This window comes from Sander vitreus, chromosome 11 (assembly GCF_031162955.1).
Source record: "Sander vitreus isolate 19-12246 chromosome 11, sanVit1, whole genome shotgun sequence".
Lineage (NCBI taxonomy): Eukaryota > Metazoa > Chordata > Actinopteri > Perciformes > Percidae > Sander > Sander vitreus.
Window position 1 is genome coordinate 13,587,395 of NC_135865.1, and position 25,596 is coordinate 13,612,990.

Sequence of the window (25,596 nt, forward strand, 5' to 3'; positions counted from 1 at the left end):
TGTTTTGAAAAAGGCTTTAAAGTGACTGTGACCTAAATCAGGGGTTTGTGGCTCATTTTGCCAGTTGTTCTTTCTTCCTTTAATATATTGTTGACTTTTTTACATTTTTGCTAGTTTTATTGCAGAGAGCAGGTTGTTGTCATTATATTGTGTGCTCTTGGCTTTCTTAAAGGCTTACAATGGTAGCTCAATTGTGACCGTCTTAAGTGAAGGTTGTCAATTTGTGTGAAAGGATTTTGGCATTTATGGTAAGCTATACCCTAACTCTAAAATGTAGATAAGCATTGTTTGTCTGTCATTTTGGCAGCTAGGCACTCTGTGTTTCTAGCAATCGCCTACAGTCTGTATCCAAACGGTCACTGGAGTCTGACTGCTCCACCTCTCACTCCACCTCTCACTCCACCAATCAACACACACACACACACACACACACACACACACACACACACACACACACACACACACACACACACACACACACACACACACACACACACACACACACTTGCTTAGACACATGCCTTCATCATTGCTAGCCTTTTTGTCAGATAATTAATGAGAATATGTTTTCCATGAAATGAAGTCTAAAGGAGAAATTAATTTTTATTTTGGGCAGTTTGCTGACATTAATTTTAGCTGCTGGATACACAGAGCAAGACTAGGGATAACTGTGTGCCTGTAGCTTGAGATCAGAATTTGTATGAAGAGACTAGAAAATAACTGTCTTTTGTTATCTCATCTCTCTTAATGTGCTATGAATAAAATGTGTATGAACATTTAGGAAATTCACATGTCTAGTTTTCTGTTTTTATTTTAGTTTTTTTAGTTTAGTGTTTCAAAGCCTATCGCAAGATTTCATAAGAATGCACATGAGCCAAGGACCAAACAACAAACAAGCTTGGCCACCTCAGATTTGATTAGTCTGGGAAAGTGCATATCACTGCCTGTAGTAGTTTATGTTCATTAAATTACTGTTGACCACTTTCCAAAGCATACCATCGTTTTCAAGATTACTAATTACTTTTGTCCAAGCAGGAAATGTTTTTTTTATTTTTCAACTTGCAAGACTTTAAACAGGCAATCCATTTAAGTAAACATTTTACCGTTGTAATACACAGAGGTTAGTTTGAAAAAAATGATTGGGCGCCCTGGTAGACCTAATGGTTCATGTGCATAACCGTGCCTACGGTTCAAGCAGGTTTTAAAGGTGTGTACACTGTGTAGGGTTTTAAGTATTTTATTAGCTAAAAAAGTTCAGAGACAGCATCACATGACTGAAACCAGCTGAAACGGAGAAGGAGATCAGTGAGAGGCACTTGTCACTGCCCCGGAAAATTTGAAAGACTGCACTGGACTTTAGTTCATAATGGAGGATCATACTTATGCCGAGCCACAGGAGAAGCGAAAATTGGAAGACATGTTGTCATAGCTTCTTGGTACATAACGGCTACCGTAGTTGCAACACGCATTTGAAAAAGCGAGGCGCTAGAGAGCACTATTCGTTTGAATGCAAAATACAATTTCACTGCTAGATGGGAGAAATTCCTACACAGTGTACCTTTAAGTCTCTGCAAGACAGTTAATTTGCATACAGTACTGAACTGAACTTAACTGAAGAGAAAACCAATGGCTACCTTTGGAAAATGGTTGGCAGTAATCTGAAGTACATGCACTTTAAAAATGGCGAATGGGCACAAACATGAAAAAAGCACTTGTGTTAGCCCCCCATGTCGTTGCAAGCACATGTGATCTGAGTAAGTACTCACTGTTCTCAATCTCTTCCTCTAACTAACTGTTTGTTTGCTTTGCTTCTCTTCCACTCTGTCCCCACCCATATCTCCTCCTCTCTCACAATCTCTGTTCTCCTTTTCTGTCACTATATCTCCATCTTCCCTCTCTCCCCCCTCTCCTGTGTTTCTCTGTCCACCAGGCAGCCGCGGGGGGGGTCTCTGAGGAAGATGCTTGGTTCAGAGCGCAGTGTTGTTGAAGAATGGCTCTCAGAATTCAAGGTAAAAGGACCTCTTCTCTCCTCTGTTGTCCATCATGACTCATGTCAGTGAAATGTTCTCCTGGAGGTCATCTATTTTCTCTCCAGAGAAACCGCCCACTGTTGGTGAAACAACTGATGAAAGAGTGTTGAGCGTGCAAGTGTGGGCATGTCACACATTTCCAACAGACTAAAGTCTGTTGGAGACTAAAGTCTGTTGGAAATTGTGATTCATTTTAGTGAATGCAGTGAGTGCATGCTACATGTGTGCTTCAGATACATGTATGCAACCAGTATAGCTGGGTCTGATGAATTTCATTTAAACATGAGGAAGTGATGCACGCTGACTGACACAGACCTAACCTCCAGTTCACGCCAGACTCGTGACCAGCTCTTTTCTTCATTGTGCTATTTTTACTCACCAGGTCTATTTTTGATGGACTAGCTTGTGTCAAAAAATTCACTTGTGAATGTGCTGATAATACTTGTAAACTGACAATAATTTAACATTCGATAATGTATTTAATTTGTTATTGACTTGTGTGTGTGTGTGTGTGTGTGTGTGTGTGTGTGTGTGTGTGTGTATATATACAGTATATTGTTTATGTCACATGTCCAAAGTCTTTGAAACAGTAGAAGCAATGCTTTCGTTTTACTGCAACTGTAAGAGCTCTGTCTGAGATCTAGAGAGAGCAAATAGAAGACATGTGAAAAAAAGAAGGAATTTATGTGCAGTGCAGAGGAGAGCACAAAATTGTGGAAGAGAGAACCGAGGGAGTTATGATGAATAGTGAGGGAAATGGATTGGTATGACTCATTGTGTGAGTTGGTGCAGACCGGGCACATTGTGTTCTGTCCTCAAAATGACCATACTTAGGCCATGATGAGAGGCTATCTCTGCCTTCTGTCATCTGCAGTCTAACACACAGTCTTGACCATTTAAAGAATTTCACTTCAGGATATTCTGAGCCTGTCAGATATCATACCTTTCTGACATTCAGTTCCAATAGTCAGTTCAGTTCAAATAGTTATTTTGTGATTCCTTTCATGCCTTACTGAATTGCCCAGTCAGTGATTTCTCAACATTTCCTAGAATGCTTTTGAACACTACCTACAAAAATAAGCCCTTTGTTGGCATGTTACGGTAGGAAAAACACATGGTGTAAATAATGCAATTAATGCTGGCTGAATTCTATTTAGCTGCTTCAGTTTCAGGCTCCTGGTATTGTGCACGCTGGCTCACTGTCACATTGTCATGGCTTACTGGGACACTTGGAAAAGGCAGAGCCATCGTTAATGTGATTAGGAACACCTGTGAGCTTCGTGCTGAGAAAAAGGCATATCGGTGTGAATTTGTGCCCTTCAGGTGTGGGTCATACATCTCGGTGGAGAGAGTGATAGCATAGCATGAGGTTTCAAATAGACTTGCAATAGACCAAAATGATGGACTATTCGGGCAGCTGCTGGTGGAGACCTTGGTGTATCTACCTCTTCTATGAAGGATTTATTTCTGAATGATTGTTGACCACTCACAAGGGTGTTTTCAATCATGCTGGCTGATTAGATCTTTCATCAGGTTAAATTTGGGGAAAACATTCCACAAAAATCGTAGCGTTCACAGCATGTACACTTTTTTTCTGCCAGCAATCTAGAGATCTGGCTTTTATATTGATGTGGTCCTACACCTGTCGGTGATGATTAGTACAGTAAATGTCCAACATCTCATTTTACTGCTCCCTATTAAGTAAACTATTGAGTGTTTATTGTATAGGGAGAGGTGAATGAGTGAAGAAGGGAGCAATTTCAGACACCGTGTAAGTGGTCCTGCCCCAATAGGTGCAACAAAGTGATGATGGAGATGTCACTCAGTTGCAGTTTGTACAGGCCCACATGGTCCTGAAAAGAAGTCTAATCAGGCTACAGAAGTGCAAACACCTGTGTGCATGGGCTTTAACTTGTAAGGGGCCATCTTTGCAATGTAAATATAAATAAATGTGTCCACTGACATTAAACCCAGTAGATATTTGTTTTTCTAAACTTCTTTTTAATTTGAAATTGCTGTTTCCCATGCATATAATAGTGACAATGATGCAGTGAAATGATGCAGGGGCCTTTTGTGTCTTACGCATACGCTGTATGAAATATGGACGCCCATAGGTTTCTGAAAAGCCCGAAATGAAACTCAAAGTGGGCAGGTCCCAGTGGCTCCGGCTGTCACCATCTTGTCAGAGCCTGACGTCGTCCAATCCAAAAACGGACAAAGATGTGGAGCATGGATAGAGCTGAAGGCGAGCTGAATGAAGCCTACAGTGTATGCTCGCCTCCTGTGACGGCAACCCACCTGTCACTTATTCATGCAGAACTTTAAGCCTGAATATAATTAAATGGGTGAGTTGTCATGAAGGGGCAACATAGCTATAGAGACCAAAACCGTTTTTTTTATACCAGGCTGTAAACATGTTTCATTCTGCTGTAAAGTTGGGCATTTTAACCAGGGGGTCTGTGATGATTGACTTCTTTTTGGAGCCATGTTGAACTTGAACATGCAATAAAACTATTAGCTTCATTTTTCAGCACCGGAGGTTGCCGCTTGTTCATACCACTATTTTGAACAAATGTTTAAAAACAAAATTGTGTGCAATTGCTCAGCAAAAAAACCTTCCTCTCTCCTTACTCAAGTCCTTACCAGAAACCCACATCCCCAACTACGCCGGCAGCCTTCATCTGAAGAAGTCCCTGGTGCAAGCACTCTACAGAGTCATCCAGGACCCCAACAATGAGGTGAGAGGGCACCGAGGGCACACACTCATACAGAGAGTCCCAAATATAGCTGTTTTTAGCTCTGTGTTGCTTGTGACTCATATGATGTAGCCTCAGTTGGCACTGGCAGTGAGCAAGAACTTGACAAACGACTGTGTCTGAGTTATACATGCACACTGAAAAAGAATATGATGGACGGCACACAGGGGCGGTTCTACATTGAATTACACCCAGGGCGAGACCCCCTTCGAGCAGAGAGATAGATGGATAGATAGATATATAATTTTTTTTTCAATTTCAAGAGGCCCTCTGCTTTAATTTGAAGAGGTCTATCATGAGTTTTTGTCTGCCTAAGCAGATAGAAAAGCTTCAATTCTCGTTAAGAAAGTTTGCATGATGTGCAACGTTTATATAGGCTACTAATGCAATCATAGTTACAGTAAAGCATGCCTACGTCTTTTATTGTTGTAGTATTTTGTCCACCACTCAGTTTTTGGCTCAGTTTTATCAAGGGGCAAAGTGTTTTAAGGGGAGTTGTGCTTACACACACACACACACACACACACACACACACACACACACACACACACACCTGGTCACAAACTCAGTTTATTATTAGGTGTGCTGCAACACAAAAGCACCTCACTGTTTCTTTAATGTCTCCTATACCAGCATGGCCAAACCAGTTTTTGTCTCTAAAAGACCCAATGAGACAATTTCTGAGCAAAGGCCTGATGCACTCAATGAGACGAGACTTTAATTTCACTCTAATGATACAGTTGGTACCTCCAATTCCCCCCCTTTCCTACTTTTTCATGGTCAAATTTGGGTGTCAAGCAAGCAGGGATCTAAATTCCATTAATGTTGTCAATCTGGCGACACAATCCCATTAATGGTCAGACAAGTGATCCAGAAGAGTGTGTGTGATGAGTTGGAAAGTGCTTGACTGTTGCATGTTTTCTTTGCAGATGACATGGAGGGCCTTGCCAAGTTCATTAATGAGTTGCCCCCTATTTCAGGGTCAGCCACAGTCCAACACACACACACACACGTACACAGTAGTGCTGTGTGGGCACTCACTTCACTGTCCCCTGAACAGTATAAACACATTGGCTCAGCTGGCTCCCCTGAGAATACATCTGACCAGACTTCCATTGTAGTGATTTATCCCCTCTGCTCCTACACACCTCCCACTCTTGACCCACAGCAAAACTTTCCCTCCATCTGTCCATCCCACTGTGGTATAGTCAGGATAACATTCATTCATGTTTAGATTTGAAATAGGAGCTGGGAATTAAAGATACTTTCTAAATGTATTTCTCATGGCTATTCATTGAGGTTTTAGCTGATCATATCTCCTCCTCCATCTTGACTTGTACTTATTTTGGGATTTTTCTGTCACCACAGACATACGTTCATGTTAATTTGTTGAATATTGTATTTCTTCACTAGGGTGTCAGACCTTTACTTATTTGCTTGTAAGCAATTGCATTAACTTGTGCCCCCACCCCTTACAATCCAGCTGTTGGAGCCTGTGTGCCACCAACTCTTCGAGCTGTATCGTAGCTCTGATGACCGCCTGCGCCGCTTCACCCTGCAGTTCCTGCCTGAGCTGGTGTGGGTATATCTGCGCATCACAGCCAGTAGGGATCGCCAGAGCAACGGGTGCATCGAGGCTCTCCTCCTGGGCATCTATAACCTGGTAGGTGTCTATAGTGGGGTGTGAGGGGGTACATGCAAGACCTTGCACACTATATACATTCGGGGCAATTCATTCTTAACATGCTAGCTGTGAGATAAACACGTGTGAGCCATTTTGCATCCCCAATTCAAAGTATCTTTATGGTTACAAAGAGGAATGCAAAATGGCAACCACAAAGTGGCTGCCGAGAAGGAGCTGAAATGAAACGGAGCAAAGCATCAGTAAAAAGAATGAGGAAATGAATATTGTTTCAACTGTGCTGCACACACAATCAACTGGATTGTGTGTGTGTGTAGATGTGACTGCAACGAACATCTAGGTGAAGTGTTCTTTATAGATACTCTGAGTCCCTACAGCTTGAGGGGATGTTGCCCTGTACAGGGTTCTCACGGGGTCTTAAAAAGTCTAAAATTCTGAACTTTAAATTTAAGGCCTTAAAATAAATGCGTGATAAATGCAATACCTGCCTGCGAAATACGTCTGCCTCCGTTTAAGTTCGGCTAGGCCTACGTGTGGAAAATGGGGAAAGTGTACTTTTAACGAGACATGGCTAGATCACAGTGATTTCCGCTGTTGGTTACAAGCGGTACCCATTTTTTTGGTAATGCGTCGTGTAGGTCTTAAATTTCAATCTTTGTCTTAAAATGTCTTAAAAAGGTCTTAAATTTGACTAAAACCTGCAAGAACCTTGCCTGTAACTGACCCTGACAGAGAATCCCACCATTGTTATCACCATCATTATGGTCATGGCCAGCAGGGATGGCGCTAGTCTCCAAATTCCTTCAGTTGAACGCTTTAAACGCATGAAGTGATAATTGGCGTGGCTGTTACATTGCCACATTGCTGTCGATTGAAAGAGAAGGCCTTAGCTATGTCCAGAACTCATCCACTTGTACATTATTCATTAGCAGCCTCAATATCCTACTTTCAGGACATCATAATAATTGCTTTACTGATCGATATGGTAGATATGCTATTTTTAGAGGAATGCTGTACTTTTCCTTGAAACATATCTGATGACATTAAAGCCAATCTACAGGGAAATACCCTAGTTAATGGATAGACCCAGGATAGATTGCATCACCAGGAAACACCCTTGGGGAAATGGGTTAAGAGCTGGAAATATCAATAGAAAGAGCTCTCATGTCAGCCAGCACTAAAGATATATCCATGCATAATTTATACCTCTGTCTATACTACACACACACACACACACACACACACACACACACACACACACACACTCATAGACCTTTCTCTTATGGTCATTGAGCTATGATAAACAGGTTTGCTCTCAGCAGTCCCATCAGATATTCAGAGATATACTGTTAGCCAGTGAAGGACAGGACAAGGCTTGAACCGACAAGTAGAATTGGAGATAAAAGGGATAAAGCCTTTTTGGTACCATGTTCCAAAACCTAGATTATGGATGCTTGGACCGGTGGATGAATGAACTGGTGGCGTTGTTGTTCCTTTATGTTCATTTAAATAAATATTTAAAAATCCATATTTAGAAAATGGTTTATTGCTAAAGTAAGTTAGACTTTAGGGATTTGCCTTTGTGGTTGGTTCACACATAAACAAACAAACCTATTAAACATTAATATGAAATAATGAATAATATTTAATGATATAACTTAAACTCCCCCACCTTCCACATCTACCGTAGATTATAAAGATCAAACCGAGGATACATTCAAAGAAAACAAGATTATTTCTGTCTCTCAATCAGTTAATGCCTACTATGCTCACATGGAGTAAAAAAAACAATTGCTTTGATAACTCTTACACACCACTTGAATCCCCCTCAGCTGCACATAATTGGTTTACAGCTAAAAACAAGTGCTTTCTGCCAAATGAAAAATGCTCAACTCCATATCTCTGTGAATGTACTTCATTATCGATTTGACTGCAGTTGTGACTGGCAGACATAATCAGGTATAACTTTTAGAAATGGCATCATTTTCAGGGATGCATTCATCTTTGTGTTATGTATCACAGTGTCAAATTGGAAATGAGTGGTGAGGGTGCTAGCAGTGGCATTTAATCTGTCAGAGTCCGTAACACGTACCAGCAGGACGGTCTTCCACCAGCTCAACAGCGTGAGGGACAGTGGATCACTGGACCACTGTACATTAGTTATTAACCGTATGCTGCTAAATGCTTTCCCCCGGTCCACAGAGAAGGGCTTAACTGGGTTAGGGTTATGCAGGTAGAAATCTGAATGCAAATCAGACATTTACGAACTCTCACTGTATTTTGATTTGATTTATTTTGGATTTGACAAACAACATAAGCCAAAGGATAGCATGTTAAAGTGTAAACACTTATTTCCAACATGGTCCTTGGTGTTAAAACATGCAACACATAATGAAGACCTATTTCAGGTCAAAGACAATAACATATAATACAGATCATTCAAGGTTTATAAGCATTCTATAATCAGAGAATCATAAATCACATAAAATAATCAGTCTACTCTAATTAAAAAATATTGGCTACTCTATTCCATAAATATTATGGGGTATATTTAACAGGTAGCGGATAACATTATTTTGCATCACTTGCAGTCTGTTTTTTAGTTTAACTGATAATCCACAGTACCAAGCAGAACATGCATAATCGAAATGACATTGAATCAATGATACAACCAGTAATTTCTTGATAGAATAATCTAGATGCCTTGTCCTGCGATACAGGAATTTCAGTTTACCGGCACATTTGGATAATATGTAAATGACGCAGCCTTTCTGTGTCTTCCTCCCTCTCTTTGGTTTTGCAGGAGATCGTGGACAAAGATGGCAACAGCAAGCTCCTCTCCTTCACAATCCCATCTCTGTCCAAGCCATCGATATATCATGAGGTGGGGCTCCTGTCTGTACTATCAATCAATATTTTGAAGTTTTTTTTTCTACCACACCTCTCTTCTCAGTGTACTCTACTATTTACTTTCACTATTCCTGCCTTTTTCATCTTTCTCCCCCTCTTTTGCTGCTTCTGTCTTTTTCTCTCTGTCTTTGCCTCCTTCCCACTGACTATTGGATCGTTATAGAGACTTATTTAAGTGGCTGTTTGGAAGATGACGCCTCCTTAGTGGTGCTACAGGAGGTCAATTTTCATTAACCTCACCTCCCAGGGCTTATCCATCTGTGTGTTTTAAGGTGTCAGTATGCGTCTGACATCAGAACTGGGGGCCCTTTTCACACAGTTACCTCTGTCACTTTTTGTGTGTACAACGCTTCACTATGAAGGTCTTTGAGGAAAGATTGTCCCACTCATTGTGCTGGCTTTTCACCTTGTCTTAGAGTGTTGCCATTTTGTTTTGAGCATTCTAACACCTGAAGTCTCTCTCTCTTTTTCTGTCTAATGAAAACATCTAGCGTAAAAAGTTTGGGCTGGCCGTCAAGGACTATCCAGGAATAAATCCATAATTGTTTGCACTTATACTCAAACTTTTCTGTTTCTAAAAAAAAAAAAAAAAAAAAAAAGACTTAACTTTGGTTTTCAGTCACTCACTCTGTCCTGGTTTGTGCAACGCCCCCAACTTTCTGACCTGACTGCTAAAACAGGGCACACTATTGCCTATTGTGTTGAGCTGGAATTCATTAGGAAGGTGTTTGTTTAACAGGACATGCTGACCTAGGAACATTTACTAAGGGCAGAAAGAAGCAGTGTGTCTTGTCGTCCAGCTTTTTTTTCTGCTACTCAAAGCAGAGCAAAATATGTACAGGATATTTTCATACAGTATGATGGCACTCAGTGGGTGCTAGTGTGTTAGTGAGTGTTGATGAGACTACAGCGTGTGCTGAGGGCGATTTATCACTGTAATTGCAGGCTTGAGAGGCTCTTCCCTCCATGCTGTGAGAATGAAGAAAGCATGGAGGTGGGATTGGGGGGGGGGGGGTTTCGTGTGTGCATGACTCACAACAAGCTTCCTAGGCTGTAGTACAGCTCCACACATCACAGGCCTCCAGCATTAGCATACACTCCAGTCTCTCTTTTAATCCATGCTCCCATGCTTCTCTGCTCAGGATCGCCCAAGATACTTAGGACCGAATATCAATTAAATTTCGGGGTGACTATTGCTCTGCTCGCCATCAGAATAAAGTGGCCCTGTGACATATTCTCAGTTGGACATAAATCACTTTTTCAGTCATTAACTGAGCCACTTCCTCTTTCTATGAAAGAAAGAGAAGATTTAACATGAATTTGCTTATTGCCATACCAACCATATTTGCTAGGAACGTGACAAAAGGTACAAGTACAGTATACTCTACATTCCTTTTGCCAATAATTATGAAATATAATAACAAATCAAAAAGATCTACAGAAGCAAAAAGTGGCAGGCTTTACAATAAAAAAACAGGAAATTGTTTAGCAGAGGTAGTAAGCCATAGCGATCTCGTCTCATGATCTGTTTAGTCAGTAGATGGCGGCCTAAACGAGTGCCTGACTCATTAAAGGTATCTCATGTGATGTGTGAAATAGCACCCTGACATGGTTAATGTTTTATTTCAGTGAATTACCTTTTATCATGTCAGGTGAGGTGACTCACTTCCACTGTAAAATACTGCAGGAAACCCTGACCTGTCAGTTTATGTGTGCAGACGCCTTTTAAGAAAGTGGAGAGACTCAAATAGAAACGTGGATTAAGTAGTTAAAAGAATGTAGGGCGCAGAACGTCCGAGCCTAATGTTGCATGAAGGACTTTGTAGCAGATACAGGGAAAATTGCAAAACATATCCTTTTAGTAGAGAAGTTCTACAATCAGCAAATCCCAAATTTGTAAACCGATAACAAAGAAATGAGGTGCTGTCAGTTAAACCAGTCAGAGGTGAGAGTTTGGCAGAAGTCCAGTTGTAAAATCTGACCACTATCGCAGCAGTTTTCCATCAGAGCACAGCCCGGTTTGTCAATCAACAGCTTGAAGGGCACAGCAGCTTGTGTGCGCCCTGCTACAATCGCAACATCATCACTGCCAATTTACTTAGCATGTTGTAAGATCCACCATAGTGGACAAGTGTTTAATTTGTTTTTCTTTTGTGTGTGTGTGTGTGTGTGTGTAGCCTTCTAGCCTGGGGTCCATGGCACTGACAGAGGGGGCCCTCTGTCAACATGACCTGATCAGAGTGGTGTACAGCGGCCTCCACCCACAGAGAGAGACCTTCACAGCTCAGAACAGGTACCTCTTCGACTCCACCAGCTGTTAACAGAGGGGGAATAATCTGAGACGCAGCAACGTCACAAAAGAGATTAAATTGCAGCAGTTTAGAGACATTGTGCCAAGTCTACCAGACTGAATGACTTACCAGCGGGCGAAACCTTTTGTTGCATTTTGGATACAGAGAAGTGGCAGCGCTGTAGGCCGTTCAGCCTCAGTGAACACAGGTGACACCACCAGACTGTCATCATTCTCTTGTATTTATTTATATATTTTATGTTTCTTTCAACTCACATCTCATCCTTCCCCATAAGGTGAAAAAGACCTTTTAAGATGATCAGAGCAGAACCCTTGACTCTAAATCAGCCTCCTCTGGCCAGACTCAGCAGGCCTGAAAGCTTTTTTGGCTCTCCCAATTTCTCTGCTGCTATGGATGAATGATAATCTTAGCATAGTAATGAAGCGTGCTGGAGTCCTGCCAGAAAATGGTCTGCTGTATGTTTCAGTGACCCATGCGCAGAGACAGAAACATAATCGGCTCTGATACTTCAGATGTGTAAGAGCAGCACAGATAACACTGGTCATCCTGCGCATTGTCCAGAGCAGCGTGGCCCTCAGTGTGATGAACATAGAGCGTCATAAATATGGTGAATGGATTTCAGCAGGGCCATGCCTCATAGCATATCTGGAAACCCATTTGTGTGCCTGGGCCTGAGATGGCGTTTATGAGAAGAAAGCCCGGAGCTCCTGAGAGGTGCCGGCTCACTCCGACTAATGATATACAACCAGGCCATTTACCTCCCCCTGCGCACAGAGTCAATTATGGCCCTTACACTCGATGTCCTCCTCCTGGTTGTCTTCCATCTCACACACACTCTGAAACACACATGCACCAAATAGAGATGCACAATATTGATATTTTCACAGATATCTGATTTTTGTTTTACTATCATTTCAATACCATCATTTACCCTTTCACCATACCAGTATTATCTATGATGCCATACAAACGCTGCTTCGGTCCCAATTGATCTCTACACAAGTTACTGTTGTCGAGTATCTGCAGTCAGTCAAAGGTGTCCTGGGGCCTCATGTATAAAAAACTGCGCCGCTTTCATACCAGAAGATGACGTACGGCCAAAACTTGAAAAGTACCTACGCACAGAAATATTCACATGTATAAAACCGGGCGTACGCCAGGTCCTGCGCACCTTTCCTTTATACATCACAATCCACGTGAAATTGAGCGCACGGGAACGAGCCACTCACACCGTCCTCCCATAAATATATGGAAATTACTATAAATGCGCCTCTGACGTCATTCTTTGTCCAATCACAACAGGTAATACCTCTGCAGACGGAAAAAAAAACTTCACCGACTGTGAGGTTGAGGTGCTGATCACTGGGGTGGGGGGCGAAAAAAATCTTTTTCTGTTTGTAGTTTTGTCATCTTGGATAAGCAATAAAAGAAAATGCCCAGAGTGGCAAATGGTGACTGGTCGGTGAATGCACCGAACCATGGCAGAAATTAAAAAAGATTTCAAACTGGAAATCAAGAGAATAGTAGCAGCGCCACACCAGTTACCAAACATGCACTTCAGTGTCAGTCCAAATTACACACAATAAGCAGTTTGAACTCACTGACGTAATGCCATTGATGTTCTACGTGTCCAGCGCGAGGGAGACCCAACTCAGGAGAGGAGAGGTTAGTGAGGCCAGCGTCTCCGCGGCAGGTGAAAAAATGGATGAAAATAATGAAATGGTAAATAGGACTACAGCAACAAAAATATGTGCAGAATCAAGACGGCCCAGTGTTTGGTGGACCGGGTACACCTTGTTCGCTTACATAACCTACAAATCATCCACGGATCAATTACGCATCACATGAGTTTGCCCACCCAACACAGCGTTTGTTCCTGGGGAGATGGATCCGTGCGTCCCACCTCCTGTGCGCCATGGATGTCTGATCCTCAGCAACTACAGAATCACAGGCGCCATTTCATTTTCTGTGCCGATCTTTTTGTTGCACAGTGAGTAGATATTTCATCTATGGGAAATACAGAGGATGACTGAAAGTATTTTCTAAGTGGATTTTTCATTAATTTCCCATCCTCATGTTTAACAGAGGTTAAGGAGCCTGCAAATTAAACAGTTAGTAGTGTGAAAGATGTGAAACATTATTGACATAAATTATCAAACTTTTATGGAGTATTGGCGGATAAAATTATGTTTTTTCATAGACAACATCACAGACGTATATGCCAGTAAGTGGAAACTTTATTTTGTGATGTTTGGTGATTTTCGGCACTTTTCAGTTAGAATTCGCCACGTTACAGAGCCAGGCAAGTCTTTGCGGACGGCCCGCACATTCTCACGACTGCTCAACAGTTTGCGTGACGGGCTGCACATTCTCACGTCAAGTTCATTTTTTTATACATCACAAAGTGTCCGTGAAAACCAGCGTACGCAAGCTTTTTGTGCTTACGCAACGTTTATACATGAGGCCCCAGGTGATCACAAATCACTTTAACTCAAATGTTATTTATTTGGGCTTTGGCTTTACAATTTCAAACATCTGTTATTGCAGTTCTGCTACAGCAGGTAGAGTCTGGACAGCTCCATGCAACCTGCTGCGTCAAGTGAAAATGAGACCTGAGCTAGTAATTCACATTACATTTAAACAGAAATGGCTTATTATTAGTTTTAAAAAGGCACCCTTTTTTATTAACCGTTGAATCGTATCCAAAGATTGCAATATGTCAGATATAATTCTGATGTCAATTCCAGTACTAATTACTGCCTTATTGGCAATTATTATACCAATAACGTCTTCACACACTGCATTTGGCCGGATTCTACACAACTGACACTGTGTGTGTGTGTGTGTGTGTGTGTGTGTGTGTGTGTGTGTGTGTGTGTGTGTGTTGAGAGTGTAAGGGTGATTAGTGCAGTATAATAGGCTGTGCATCTACATACAGTAGTTCACAATGAACAAAACTGGTTAGGCAAGCAGTTTGCTTAACAGACTATTTTACAGTTCAGTGTCAGAAATTAGTGGATAGAATGTTAAACAAAAATGGACATGGTTTAGGTTTAGCTGAAATCAGTTTTCAAAATTTGTATATGATATCATTCTTGGTGTTGCGCAATAACTGAGTTAATTAGAACCTACTGAGAGTCTGTATTACTGTGCTTGATGTATTGTTTTCTGGTTGCAGGTTTGAAGTGCTGTGTTTCCTCATGCTCTGCTACAACTCCGCTGTGGTGTACATGCCCCTATCTTCCTATCAGTCAGTATGCAGAATGAGCTCACGGTGAGGAAAACGTGTGAAAAGCATGCCTTTTTGTGTGTCTTTAACCCACAGCCTTGTCCTTTTTGTACCCAGTTAGTGACCACCCTCTCCTCTTTTACCTCCATTACTTGCTTTACTGAATCTAGCATTAAATCACCACCTTTACCATGTAGCCATATACTGACCTCAATACGGACTGTCCTGGTTGCAGGAGGATTTGATACCATAATAAGTACCATTTTGTTAGGGCTTAGTTGTCTGTGATTGGCCAAATGAAAGCATCCTTGCTGGATGCCTGTCTGAGTCGGTCCGTCTGGGGTACACTGAGATGCCCTGGAGTTAGGAGAAAGAATCAATGTGGAATTCACAATATGAGGCTCTGTAGTGGAGCCGCCGGCCGGTGATTGTCCCACCGCAGCGCGCAGACGGTTCAGGATATGAAGACTTCCCTACTGTGAGTGAGCAGACGGACAACGCCTGAAGCAAGCTCAGTCTAGACATACGGCAAACTGTGACTGTGAAGACTTCAGAGTACAATGCTCACGAGAACAATGCTCACTGTTTGAATTTAGCCTCTATGTGTTGAACACCCCGTCGTCTAACTTTTGCCTGACCTCTACAAGTGTGAAGTAAGTAGTTAAAAATGTGTTCCCCTTGCTAACTGTTTGATATGTTTGCACTTTCTGTGTCGTTTACTGGGGAGGTGACTGATTTAGTTCTTCTTCTCATCCAGGGTCATCTGATCTATGCTACCTCCCTTTGCAGTATGACTTTACTCACCTTACTTTCGTGACTGTATGTGTGTTCCCTCCTCAGGCTGTGCGTATGTGGCTTCCCCCGGCAGCAGCAGAAGCTTTGGAGGGAACCTTGCAACCGCGTTCTGTTGGACCCCGAGTTCATGGTGCAGATGCTGACTGCAGTTTATCACGCCATGTATGTACCTTTTTATAGCTGCAATAATGAGTTGCTCATTTACACATCTAGCAGTGACGGAGCAACATTATAATTTATGTGGAGTTGTGTTGGTGGCTACCTGGTGAATACAAGCCCAATATTCACTCTCTTGTTAGCTCTGTTTTTGGTCTAACAACTCCTGCGGGTAATATCTGTCTCTTTAGCTGCTAAATCTTCCACTATGTTCACCAGCTAGGCACTCTCAGTGTCCTTCTGATGTTTGGTACTGAACAGCTACTGTACAAAAACAGTCTGAAAACAGCTGACTGCGGCAGCCAAAAATGACGCTATGGGAGCAGTGAGAGTAAACCAACACTGTAAAATAGCAGCTGGACAGCTAAACAATGAGCTGAAACTCACTATGAATCTCTGTAAAGCCGAGGGGGGCTGCAGATTCAGGTGATCATTCTAGCGACCTCTTTCAAATTGTCACATTGTTTTCACATTGTCATTTGATACATTATTATTAAAAAAATCTAAATATAGCAGCTGCTTTAAGTGGCTTTCATCCATGGCCTTTCACATCACCAATCTTTATTGGAAGATTATTGAGGACACTACATAACAGGTAATTGGTAGGAAGATAATCTCGTTTTTGTTGCTCACCTTAACAGATATGATCATGCACAAGAGATCTTTCATGAGCTACATATCACAATGTTTCTCATTTTGTTATTGTGCCTCTGCGGGGCATCACTAATGAGGGCAGTCTCTCTTCTATTTTGCTGTGATATACTGCAGAAAATCTCCAACAGCATTTGATAAAGACAGAAGCTCCCCACTGTACAGACTTTTATATTTAATGTATTATTATATCGGCAGTGCATTGTGGGAGCAGGTGATTTCATGCCCTATGAGGAGGACAGTCGTTGCAAAGCTAATTACGGCTCCACGATGATAGCTTATCCTCGAGGTGCATCCCCTGATACGACAGTGACTGGAATCACCACTGTTCAGGATAGTGTAGCAAGAAGAGGGGGGAGAGAAGGAGGATGCATTGTCTCATTGCCCCAACGAGGGTACACAGCAGCAATCGGGAGATTGGAGCAGTCCATGCTGCTGGAAAAAAAAACCTACACATGAAGGGCAGATAAACATGAATTCACAGCTCCACACATGCAGAGGGACCTTGGCACTGGTTGAGGACACTCTGGGATTTGGGTTAATATGTCTGCTAATGCTAGAGAGAGAGAGAGAGAGAGAGAGAGAGATTTTCTTCTAACAAGTTTGAAATGTATTCAGACCGATTTTCCAGCCTTTACAACATCAGAGAGTCTGTTTTAACCTGCCCATTCATTCCATCTTTTTCATCTTGAGTTTAAAGGAAACTCAACACATTTGTCCCTGGCTGTGTGATTATTTCATGTGCAGGACCAGATCAAAGAGAGCTCAGCCGTGCAGTTCTAATTCTTTTCTTTTTATTTTAATGTGTAATGTATTTATTTCTTGTTTCTGTTCCTTTAATCCCTTTACGGGGTTGTGACATCACCCCATGCAAAGCTAAAGACATCCCTCATCCTCTTTTAGCAAAGAGCCAGGTGATGAACACAAAGATTTACCTATACCTACACTTCCATCCATCATTTACTCACACTATTTGCACATTATTTGAACACATTACATTTACACAAATTAGTGATTCTAACGGTTTCATAATTGCCAAATATGCATGGTGAAGTTCTTCTGCGTGCATTTTTGTGATTTAATTAAGGGATGTATGTGTTTCCTTTTAAAACACTTTACCTTTGTAAGAAAATAAGGTGAAGCACAGGTTAAAGACAATTTCTCATTCCCTCCCTGACTGAAGCTGCAGGCATTACTAAATAACTAATTCTAGTTCACGGGGATGTGACTAAGACATCAAAGTATCTTGTCAGGCACTCAAATAAGCTCACAACATGACGTTGTTAAATGCCGGTGTGTGTGCATTTGTGTTTTGTGATGTGTAGATACAATGGGGAGTGGGAGATGGGGCAGGAAGCACTGGAGGACATTCTGTACAGAGCCCAGCTGGAGCTTTACTCCCAGCCTCTCTTGGTAAGAGCAACAGCACCATGTCTGTGGAGTCAATCCATGTTTCACACATGTCAGCTCAGGCTCAGCACAATACTTCAAATCAGTAATGATGATGCAAAATCAGGGTCATAATCAGGCTTCAAATCTTGTAATACCTTCCTGGTTTTATCACTGAACTGCTTATCGATCTGCATCTGTGTATGTCTCATCTCCAGCTGGGGAACGCCATGAAGAACTCGCTGCCAGAGAGGGCTCCCGATGAGCCGCGGGGGCGCAAGGTGCTCCAGGTGGAGGTGACACCCACCATTAGCCGCATTTCTATCTCAGCCATCACCACCGCCTCCATACGACGCCACCGCTGGAAGAGAGAGGGTAAGACCGCAGCAGCCCTGGCTCATGGCTGAAGCACACAGCAAAGATAATCAGGAGAGATCTCAGTAGATAGACAGACAGCACAGTACATCCATTACAATACTATTTTTTTTCTTTTTTTTATTGCCCTTGTTATTGATTTAGCACTCTAGGGTTGGTTAGAGTTCTGCTATGCAAGAAAAAGCCCCAACGATCAGTTATGATTCAAGCTGTAAACTTATAAACTTTTTTTTCCCGATCAGTGAAAGACCGCAAGAGGGAACTATTTGGTGAGAGAATGACTTTTCTGGTGGTTGACCTTAACAGTGAGAAGGAAATCTGTTTCTCTGTAAACCAGCCACACCATTAGCATCGTCCAAAGGGTGTTTCATGTCAGTTATTGTATGTAATTGTGGTCATATAGTCTCTGTGTCGCAGTGCTTGTGCCACTCACTGCTCCTTATTGCTCCGTTTTTGCTTGTCTTGTCTATCAAGTGTGTGCAGTGCTTTCTATCACCAGTTAAATTGATGGTTTGCGGTTTAAGAGAAACTCACGACAAAATGGTCCATTTTCACCACTAGATGGGTGATTAATGGGGCAGCTCCTTTTCAAAATAACATTGCGTTCATTTTGTAAATCTACAAATGAATTTACAGACAGCTGTTAGGCCTGCTGTGCCCATGATGAGGCCCAAATCGGTTGACGCTTGCTGCCACTAAAGAAACACGTTTCCCCGTCTGTGTTGACTCCCAGATTGTTTTGACTACTCAACCGGTGCAGACTTGAGCCTCATCGTCAATCCTCCTAGCCTCGCCCGCCACCACCACACTCCCTGGGACCCCGCAGCCAAAGAGGAGAGAGAAGGGCGGCCTCACAGCCACCACAGCAGCAGCAGCAGCAGCATCATCCCCCCCATCACATTTGAGGGTATGGGACAGGGGCGGACACTCAGAGCAGAGGGGGTCTCAGGAGGAGGTGCCCCTTTTCGATCTGTATCCCCTCAACCCTCCTCCTCCTACCCCTCCTCAACTTCAAGGGGTTAACACTGCTGTTCCCATTTTGGCTGCCTCTTCAATTCCCCAGAGTATACTAACTCATCCTATAAGACCCTATTGTCCTATTTTCCGTCTCATCTGAGAATGGAAGAGTCGCCTATTCTGGGTTTGAAGGAAGTGTGGCTAGTGGCCATTTTGCATGGGCCTGTCATCATGTCATATCCTCTCTTTTTCCTCATCATGTCTGCAACATACTTTAAACTGGTGCCCTTGTCACTCACTGAGCATGTTCAGTGCCCGGCCTGCATCTTGACCTTTTACTCTGGCCTTTCTCAACTCTCCACGTCTGATAAAAGGTTTTATAGATTTATTTTTTCGGTAGTTTTAAAAATAATAATGTAGTTCAGAAAAAGACATAAATTTTTACAAAACTGGCACAGCGCAACAGACATCCTGTTTCTGTTGTGCCCCTCGCGGTGCTTGACAGCACCACAAGTTTTCGGTCACTCAGGCCAGCAGCGAACCATCTGCTGCCGCCATTCTGCAGGAAGAGGCCTTCCATTTTGTTTCTTAGTCCAGCAGCTTTATTGTATGCTAACTTTGTGTTCTACCACATTTCTTTTCCTCAGCTCAGTGAGTGGGAACCAGCCCTTCATCATGCATGCGCACACTACGGCAAGCTTCGAAAATTTCCACTAAAACACAAAACCCTGGAACACTAACATTTCAAATGACAAGGCCAAGTGAGCAGACTGAATATTGTCAGATGCAAAGGCTACTTCACTGCCAGGGAGTTATTTGGCCCATTTTGTCTTGTTGAATGTGTGTCCATTTCCATGTGTGGTTGCTACATTTTTTTATTATTTTTTTTTTTTTTTTTCAAATCTTGAAACATTCTTTTGTCATGACTGAAAATTAGCTCATTCCCTGGCTTAACAGTCTGAGGGCCATCCCGTCTTCTTTCCATGATCGTTGATTTAACTCTGTGTAGCTGTGGTGAAAGAATCTCCAAAGTTGTTTCATAAGCTAGAAATCTGCCACCCAGTTAGGAGAGAACTGTGATTATTTAAAAAGATGATTGATTGCTCAGTGTCTGTGTATATTTACTGGACATTCTGTTGCAGAAAGAAATATCTTAACACATGACCTTTTAGTTTTGGGCTGCATTGCAGTGATATTGGAAATGACCATACTGATGGCTTTGCCTGTTTAATCCCGTTAACTACAAATTGCATTTACTTTGTTCCGCAACCATTTTCCATGGTATAGCATACATATTTTGATTATCAGTACTTGATTAATCCCTCCTGGGGAAAATATAATAGATTTCCCTTCCTTCTTGGAAGCCATTGGTTTCCAATAAATGTGCAGACCCAAGCTAGCTACTCTAATTATATATTATGAAATATTTAATCGCTTTATTTTTTGTTCTGCCATTGAGAAGAAAGGGACAGTTTTAAAATTGTTAAGGATGCTTGGATCTTAGATTTGATTAATTCGGCTGCCAAACATGTTTTTAATGCTAGACATTACAAAGAACACAGTGGATATACGTCATGTTTTAATTTTTTTTTAAATATTTTTTTTTTTATATAATGTAGCCATGATAATATAGGCTTTTTAACTTAAATATTTTAACAAAGCTGCATGCTTCAAGTTTTCGGGGAATCCACTTCCCTACATGTGGATGATGTTTGCCTACATCAGGAGCACCTTCTTTGTGTTACATCGCTGCCAGATCCAAGTAGCGCTTCCTTGTTTTTGTTATTACAAAACTTACATTATCCTTTTCATATGATCCATATATGTGATTTTAGTGTTTTTTAATTCCTCAAAATTATTTTCAACAGTCAGTTCTAAAATGTTGCATGTCACAGTGTCCTTGAATGCACCATCAAGGATGAGTTTTTAAAGTGGTCCCTGCTCCACAGTTGCATTAGCACACAACAAAATAACATATTAAAAATGAAGGCAAAGAAACGTTACCATAGTGGATTATCCGTCTAAAGTACATTTTAGGCTCTGCAGACAGATTTTTGTCGCAATGACCGGAAACCAATAGCAAGCATATGAATGTGTTGCACAAACAAACGTAAGCAAATTGTAGTCAAAAGGCTAAAATATGTAAAAACACTGCTATGATCCTCTAATTGCAAAGCTTTGAAGAACTTTTAGCTCTTCATCTGAGATTGGACTGACTTGTAATGGCTTGCAGACTGGCCCATTTAGCCTGTGGACTGTCAGCTCTAACTGGAGTACTATTGATCTGATGAGGTGTATGGACCCGCCTCGGTGCTCTCCACAGGCTCACGTCTCAGCTGGCCAACCATCTGACAGCTGGGTTACTGCTGCAAGAGAAACGAGGGATGGGGCAGGAGAGCATGCGTCTTCTCCTCATGTTATATGTGCATGTCAGTCCAGACCTTTTCTTCTCGATTTCTTTTCTGGTGCTGCCTGTGGTTCCCCGTCGTCAAATTTTGCTTGTCCCAGCGATGCATGACGAAGACAGACGGCTGATCCTCTGTCTCTTCTGTTTAACAGGCTTTACCCTGCATACTGTATGTCGATAACATGCTTTTTTTTTTTTTCTAACTCAATTTATCATCTTTTTCCCTTTCAGCTTTCAAAGGAGTTCATAGATGGATTATTAAATGTTTAATTGTTTAGATGTCTTCATGTCAATGTTGTGCCCGTTCCATCAAATTATCACCTGATAACAATTGACTTTTATATATATATATATATATATATATATATATATATATATATATATATATATATATATATATATATATATATATATATATATATATATGGATTATGACATATGTTGCTAGACAAGCTCTGCTCTCTTATCTGGCAGGTTATTGAATTCAAACTTTTCCAAAACAAACAGCAAGTTAGATTTTAGTCGATCTGAATGGCATGAGATGAGCAAAGCTCAAAGTCATTGTGCAGCGTATTGAATTGAACCTTTGGTGCATAATGAGTTAGCTAGAGAAACAGCATGATTTGTTTAGTGTGCTAGAAGGCTCTTCATTTAGTCTAATTTGTTCTACATTCTTTATAAAAAATAATGTTACTGCTCAGATTAATCAGTTTGTCGCAGGCCTGTTTACATCACTGTTAACAAGAATCAGCAGCTATAAACCTTTCTATTTCTCTGGATTATGTTTGTCTAGATTCAGAATTTTGGCACTTTACTATTAATAGTAATTGGTTTATTAGTATTTTGAAAGCGCTGTGTCAAGATTTTCTTCTCCTTTTTAAATCAATATGCGCCACAAGACTTTAGGGTTAAAAGTTTACTTACTTTTGTCAACATTACCTTCGTTGTCTGACCTTGCTTACTTTTCTGTTTGTCTATCATGCTTTCGTTCTTTCTGTTCGTGTATGTTCACGTTCAGATGCAGATGGTATGAGCGGCGGGGAAGATTCCTTCAATGTCAACGACCCAGACGAGGGTTTCTCCTCCGGGGCGTCTAACAGCAGCCAGCCCAGCGGTACCAAGGCGGGCGGCAGTGTGGGGCCGAGGGGCGGCAGCCTGAACAGCAGCAGCAGCAGCATCAAGAAAGCCATCACGGCCCGGCTGTCTCGGGACAAAGAGAGGGAGAGGGAGCGGGAGCGGGAAGCAGAGAAACGGGCAGATTTGTCAACTGATCACCAGGCTGTTGTGAGGAGGCACCACCAGAGGCAGCAATCACCTCCAGCCAGCATCACATTGGATGCCATCCAGCTGAGCCCCATAAAGAAGCACCTGAGCTTCCCTGCGGGACCCATGCTGGTGCGGACTGGCAGCACCTCCTCCAGCAAGTCCTTTGACTGCATGAATTTCAACCTGAATGGAGGCAATGATGAGCGAGAGAAGGCGGCAGGAGGCTCTGACAAGGAAGGAGGGCTTCCAGCAGGCGGCTCCCACCGCCACTCCACCATTAGCCTGAAGGAGGAGCACCTCATCAGGCCAGAGGACGCCCAGGACCTCCTGTCTCCTGGAGCTCCTCTCACCAAGCAGTCCCGCTCCCCCAGTTTCAACATGCAGATCATATCACAGGTCTAAATACAGTGCAGGACATGGTGCACGCACACACACACACACGCACGCACGCACACTCTCTCTCTCTCACACACACACACACACACACACACACACACACACAACCTGTTCATAACACTCATCCTCATGCAGTTTTTCTCTGCGACTCTTTACAACCCTATTATGACAATTGTCTACCTATACTGTATGTGTTGGTGTGCGTGTGTGCGTGTGTGTGCTAAATAGTCGTGTCTCCACCCTTTTAACATCCATTACAATCGTGACCTGCAGTTGTTGCTGGTGGGTTTAGCTTTACTGAAAATGGAACCAGAGAAAAGTAGTAAGTGATGACTGCCCATTGCTGTTACTACAGTCCAGCATGTCACTGCATCCTCCTGTCTAACCAAGCTGAGCATTCCACGCAGAAACTCCTCAAAACAAGGAAGTGTTGAAAGAAAACATGTAAGGATGCCATGCTAGCTGTAGGGGACACATATATATATATATATATATATATATCATCACATATATATATATAGCATCACATATATATATATAGCATCACATATATATATATATATATATATATATATATGAGAGATGTATCTATCAGATTTTTTGAGTTCCTGACTGAATCAGTCAATGAATCAGCAATAACACTTACCGTCGCTCATGTAGAGAAGAGTGGGGATTATTGCTCTTTCTCTTAATTCCTTCGCTTTCATTTCCCGGGCTCACGTGCAATCGTTCTAGCTGATTATCTTCCTTGTTAATTGCTGTTTTTAAAATAGGCATAAATGGTTTTAAATGAATAAAATTCCTTTTTAAATGTTTTTTTTATTAAATCACAATCCAAATAAGGTAGCATTTGTTCTTTACTTGTTATTTGGCAGAAATCGGACAGATCCAAGAGATATTATCTAGTCTTCAGCCCATGGACTTCCTTTTATTGTGTAATTTATAATATTCTCATTTGATCTATAAAATCTGACTTTTAAGATTGTTGTCAAACCAAACTGGAATATGGTAAGGGTTTGTCTTGCCCCAAGCTTTTAACTGGACAAATCTAAAGAAATCAGTACTGTGCAGCTACAAGAGGAATGAATTCATCTTGTGACTTCAAATCTGAAGCTGAATCTTGTGGAAGAACTGGATGAAAACATTGTTGACAGTGCAGCTTTGGGTCTGAAGCTAAAAGGCAATGACTGTATTTTATATTGGATTGTTATTATGGTTCAAACCATTTAATGGGTCCTTCCATCCCAACGCAGTTGTCAGTGTGTTTGTCAGGCTCTGGCTTGTGTGCGGTGTCATGTCTGAGCCGGTGACATACTGCCCTCTGGAGGCTTGCATTAGTCACTGCGCTTTCAGCAGTCACCATGACGATGGTCTCACGCTTTGCACTCTGATTGGATGCTCATGATACATTTTGTTCTACCTCATTGTGTGTTCACCCTGCAACTCAGTCACCTGTCTCCCAATCAGACGCAGGATTTAAAGACCCCATTAGGTTTTAAACTGGGGGAGTAAATAGTGGGGACCAAACTGGTTTCACACTGCAACTGTAATGACACTGTAAAATCTGTGTTCACGTGAGGAGTTTTGACTGAATATCTCGGCCTCGCATTTCAGTTTAATCACACCATGCACAAAACCTAGCTGCAAAACAAGAACACAACTGTCTTCAGGTTTTCTGTCATATATCAAACAACCACAGGATTAACCTGATTATTTGAATTCCCAAAAATGTCCTGCTGATCTTTTTTGTTTTTATGTAATTTTTGAAGTGCAATTTTGTTATGCTCATGTGCATGGAGTTGGATCTTCTCTGCTGTTAAATGCCTGCATCTGCCTGCACAGTGCTAGCTAGCCTTCTGTAGTGCTCCCTGCCCAGGCTGAGTGATTTGAACATGGCGTGCTTGTCTGCATGTTTAGTGCCCTGCAAAGCACTGCTGTTTCAGATGCGTGAAACAGCCAGCGAGCCAAACCCAAGTCTCGTCCTCGTCTTTGCCAGATGTGCCAATACACATCCTCTCCTTAAGGAAATTTTACGTTTTGCTTGGATGTCTTATGTTAAAATGACTATTTTGTTCCATTTACTGGTCTTATTTCAAAGTTAAGGGACAAAAAAAAAAAGGGATGTTTGGACGTATGGCTCAGCGTGCCCTTAGTTCTACCTATTTTGACATGAATATTCTTTTCACTCATCACAGGTGTGTGCGACACACTGGACTTTCACTGTCATCACTATTTGCTGTTCACATGTAAAAGCAGTATATTATGCGTCTGTGTACCGTAGATGTCAGCTGTTGTATTGCATTTCCCATGTCTTGCTCAAGTGCT

General features: G+C 41.9%; 1 protein-coding gene across 5 annotated transcripts in view; it reads left to right on the top strand.

Annotated features, from left to right (window-relative positions):
* LOC144525157 (hyccin 2) overlaps window positions 1-23,748 on the top strand; it is a 44,626-nt gene extending 20,878 nt beyond the window's left edge. For 3 of the 5 annotated variants that reach the window (XM_078261710.1, XM_078261712.1, XM_078261713.1), the window contains exons 3-13: window positions 1,931-2,009; window positions 4,667-4,768; window positions 6,270-6,449; window positions 9,232-9,312; window positions 11,516-11,631; window positions 14,829-14,924; window positions 15,720-15,836; window positions 17,807-17,894; window positions 18,089-18,245; window positions 18,979-19,152; window positions 22,628-23,748. In XM_078261710.1, the coding sequence (XP_078117836.1) occupies window positions 1,959-2,009; window positions 4,667-4,768; window positions 6,270-6,449; window positions 9,232-9,312; window positions 11,516-11,631; window positions 14,829-14,924; window positions 15,720-15,836; window positions 17,807-17,894; window positions 18,089-18,245; window positions 18,979-19,152; window positions 22,628-23,277 (1,812 nt within the window). In that variant the 5' untranslated portion in view covers window positions 1,931-1,958 and the 3' untranslated portion in view covers window positions 23,278-23,748. The remainder of the gene's footprint in view (window positions 1-1,930; window positions 2,010-4,666; window positions 4,769-6,269; window positions 6,450-9,231; window positions 9,313-11,515; window positions 11,632-14,828; window positions 14,925-15,719; window positions 15,837-17,806; window positions 17,895-18,088; window positions 18,246-18,978; window positions 19,153-22,627) is intronic. The other 2 variants (XM_078261714.1, XM_078261715.1) reach the window with 2 other exon arrangements.
* The last annotated feature ends 1,848 nt before the right edge of the window (window positions 23,749-25,596 follow it).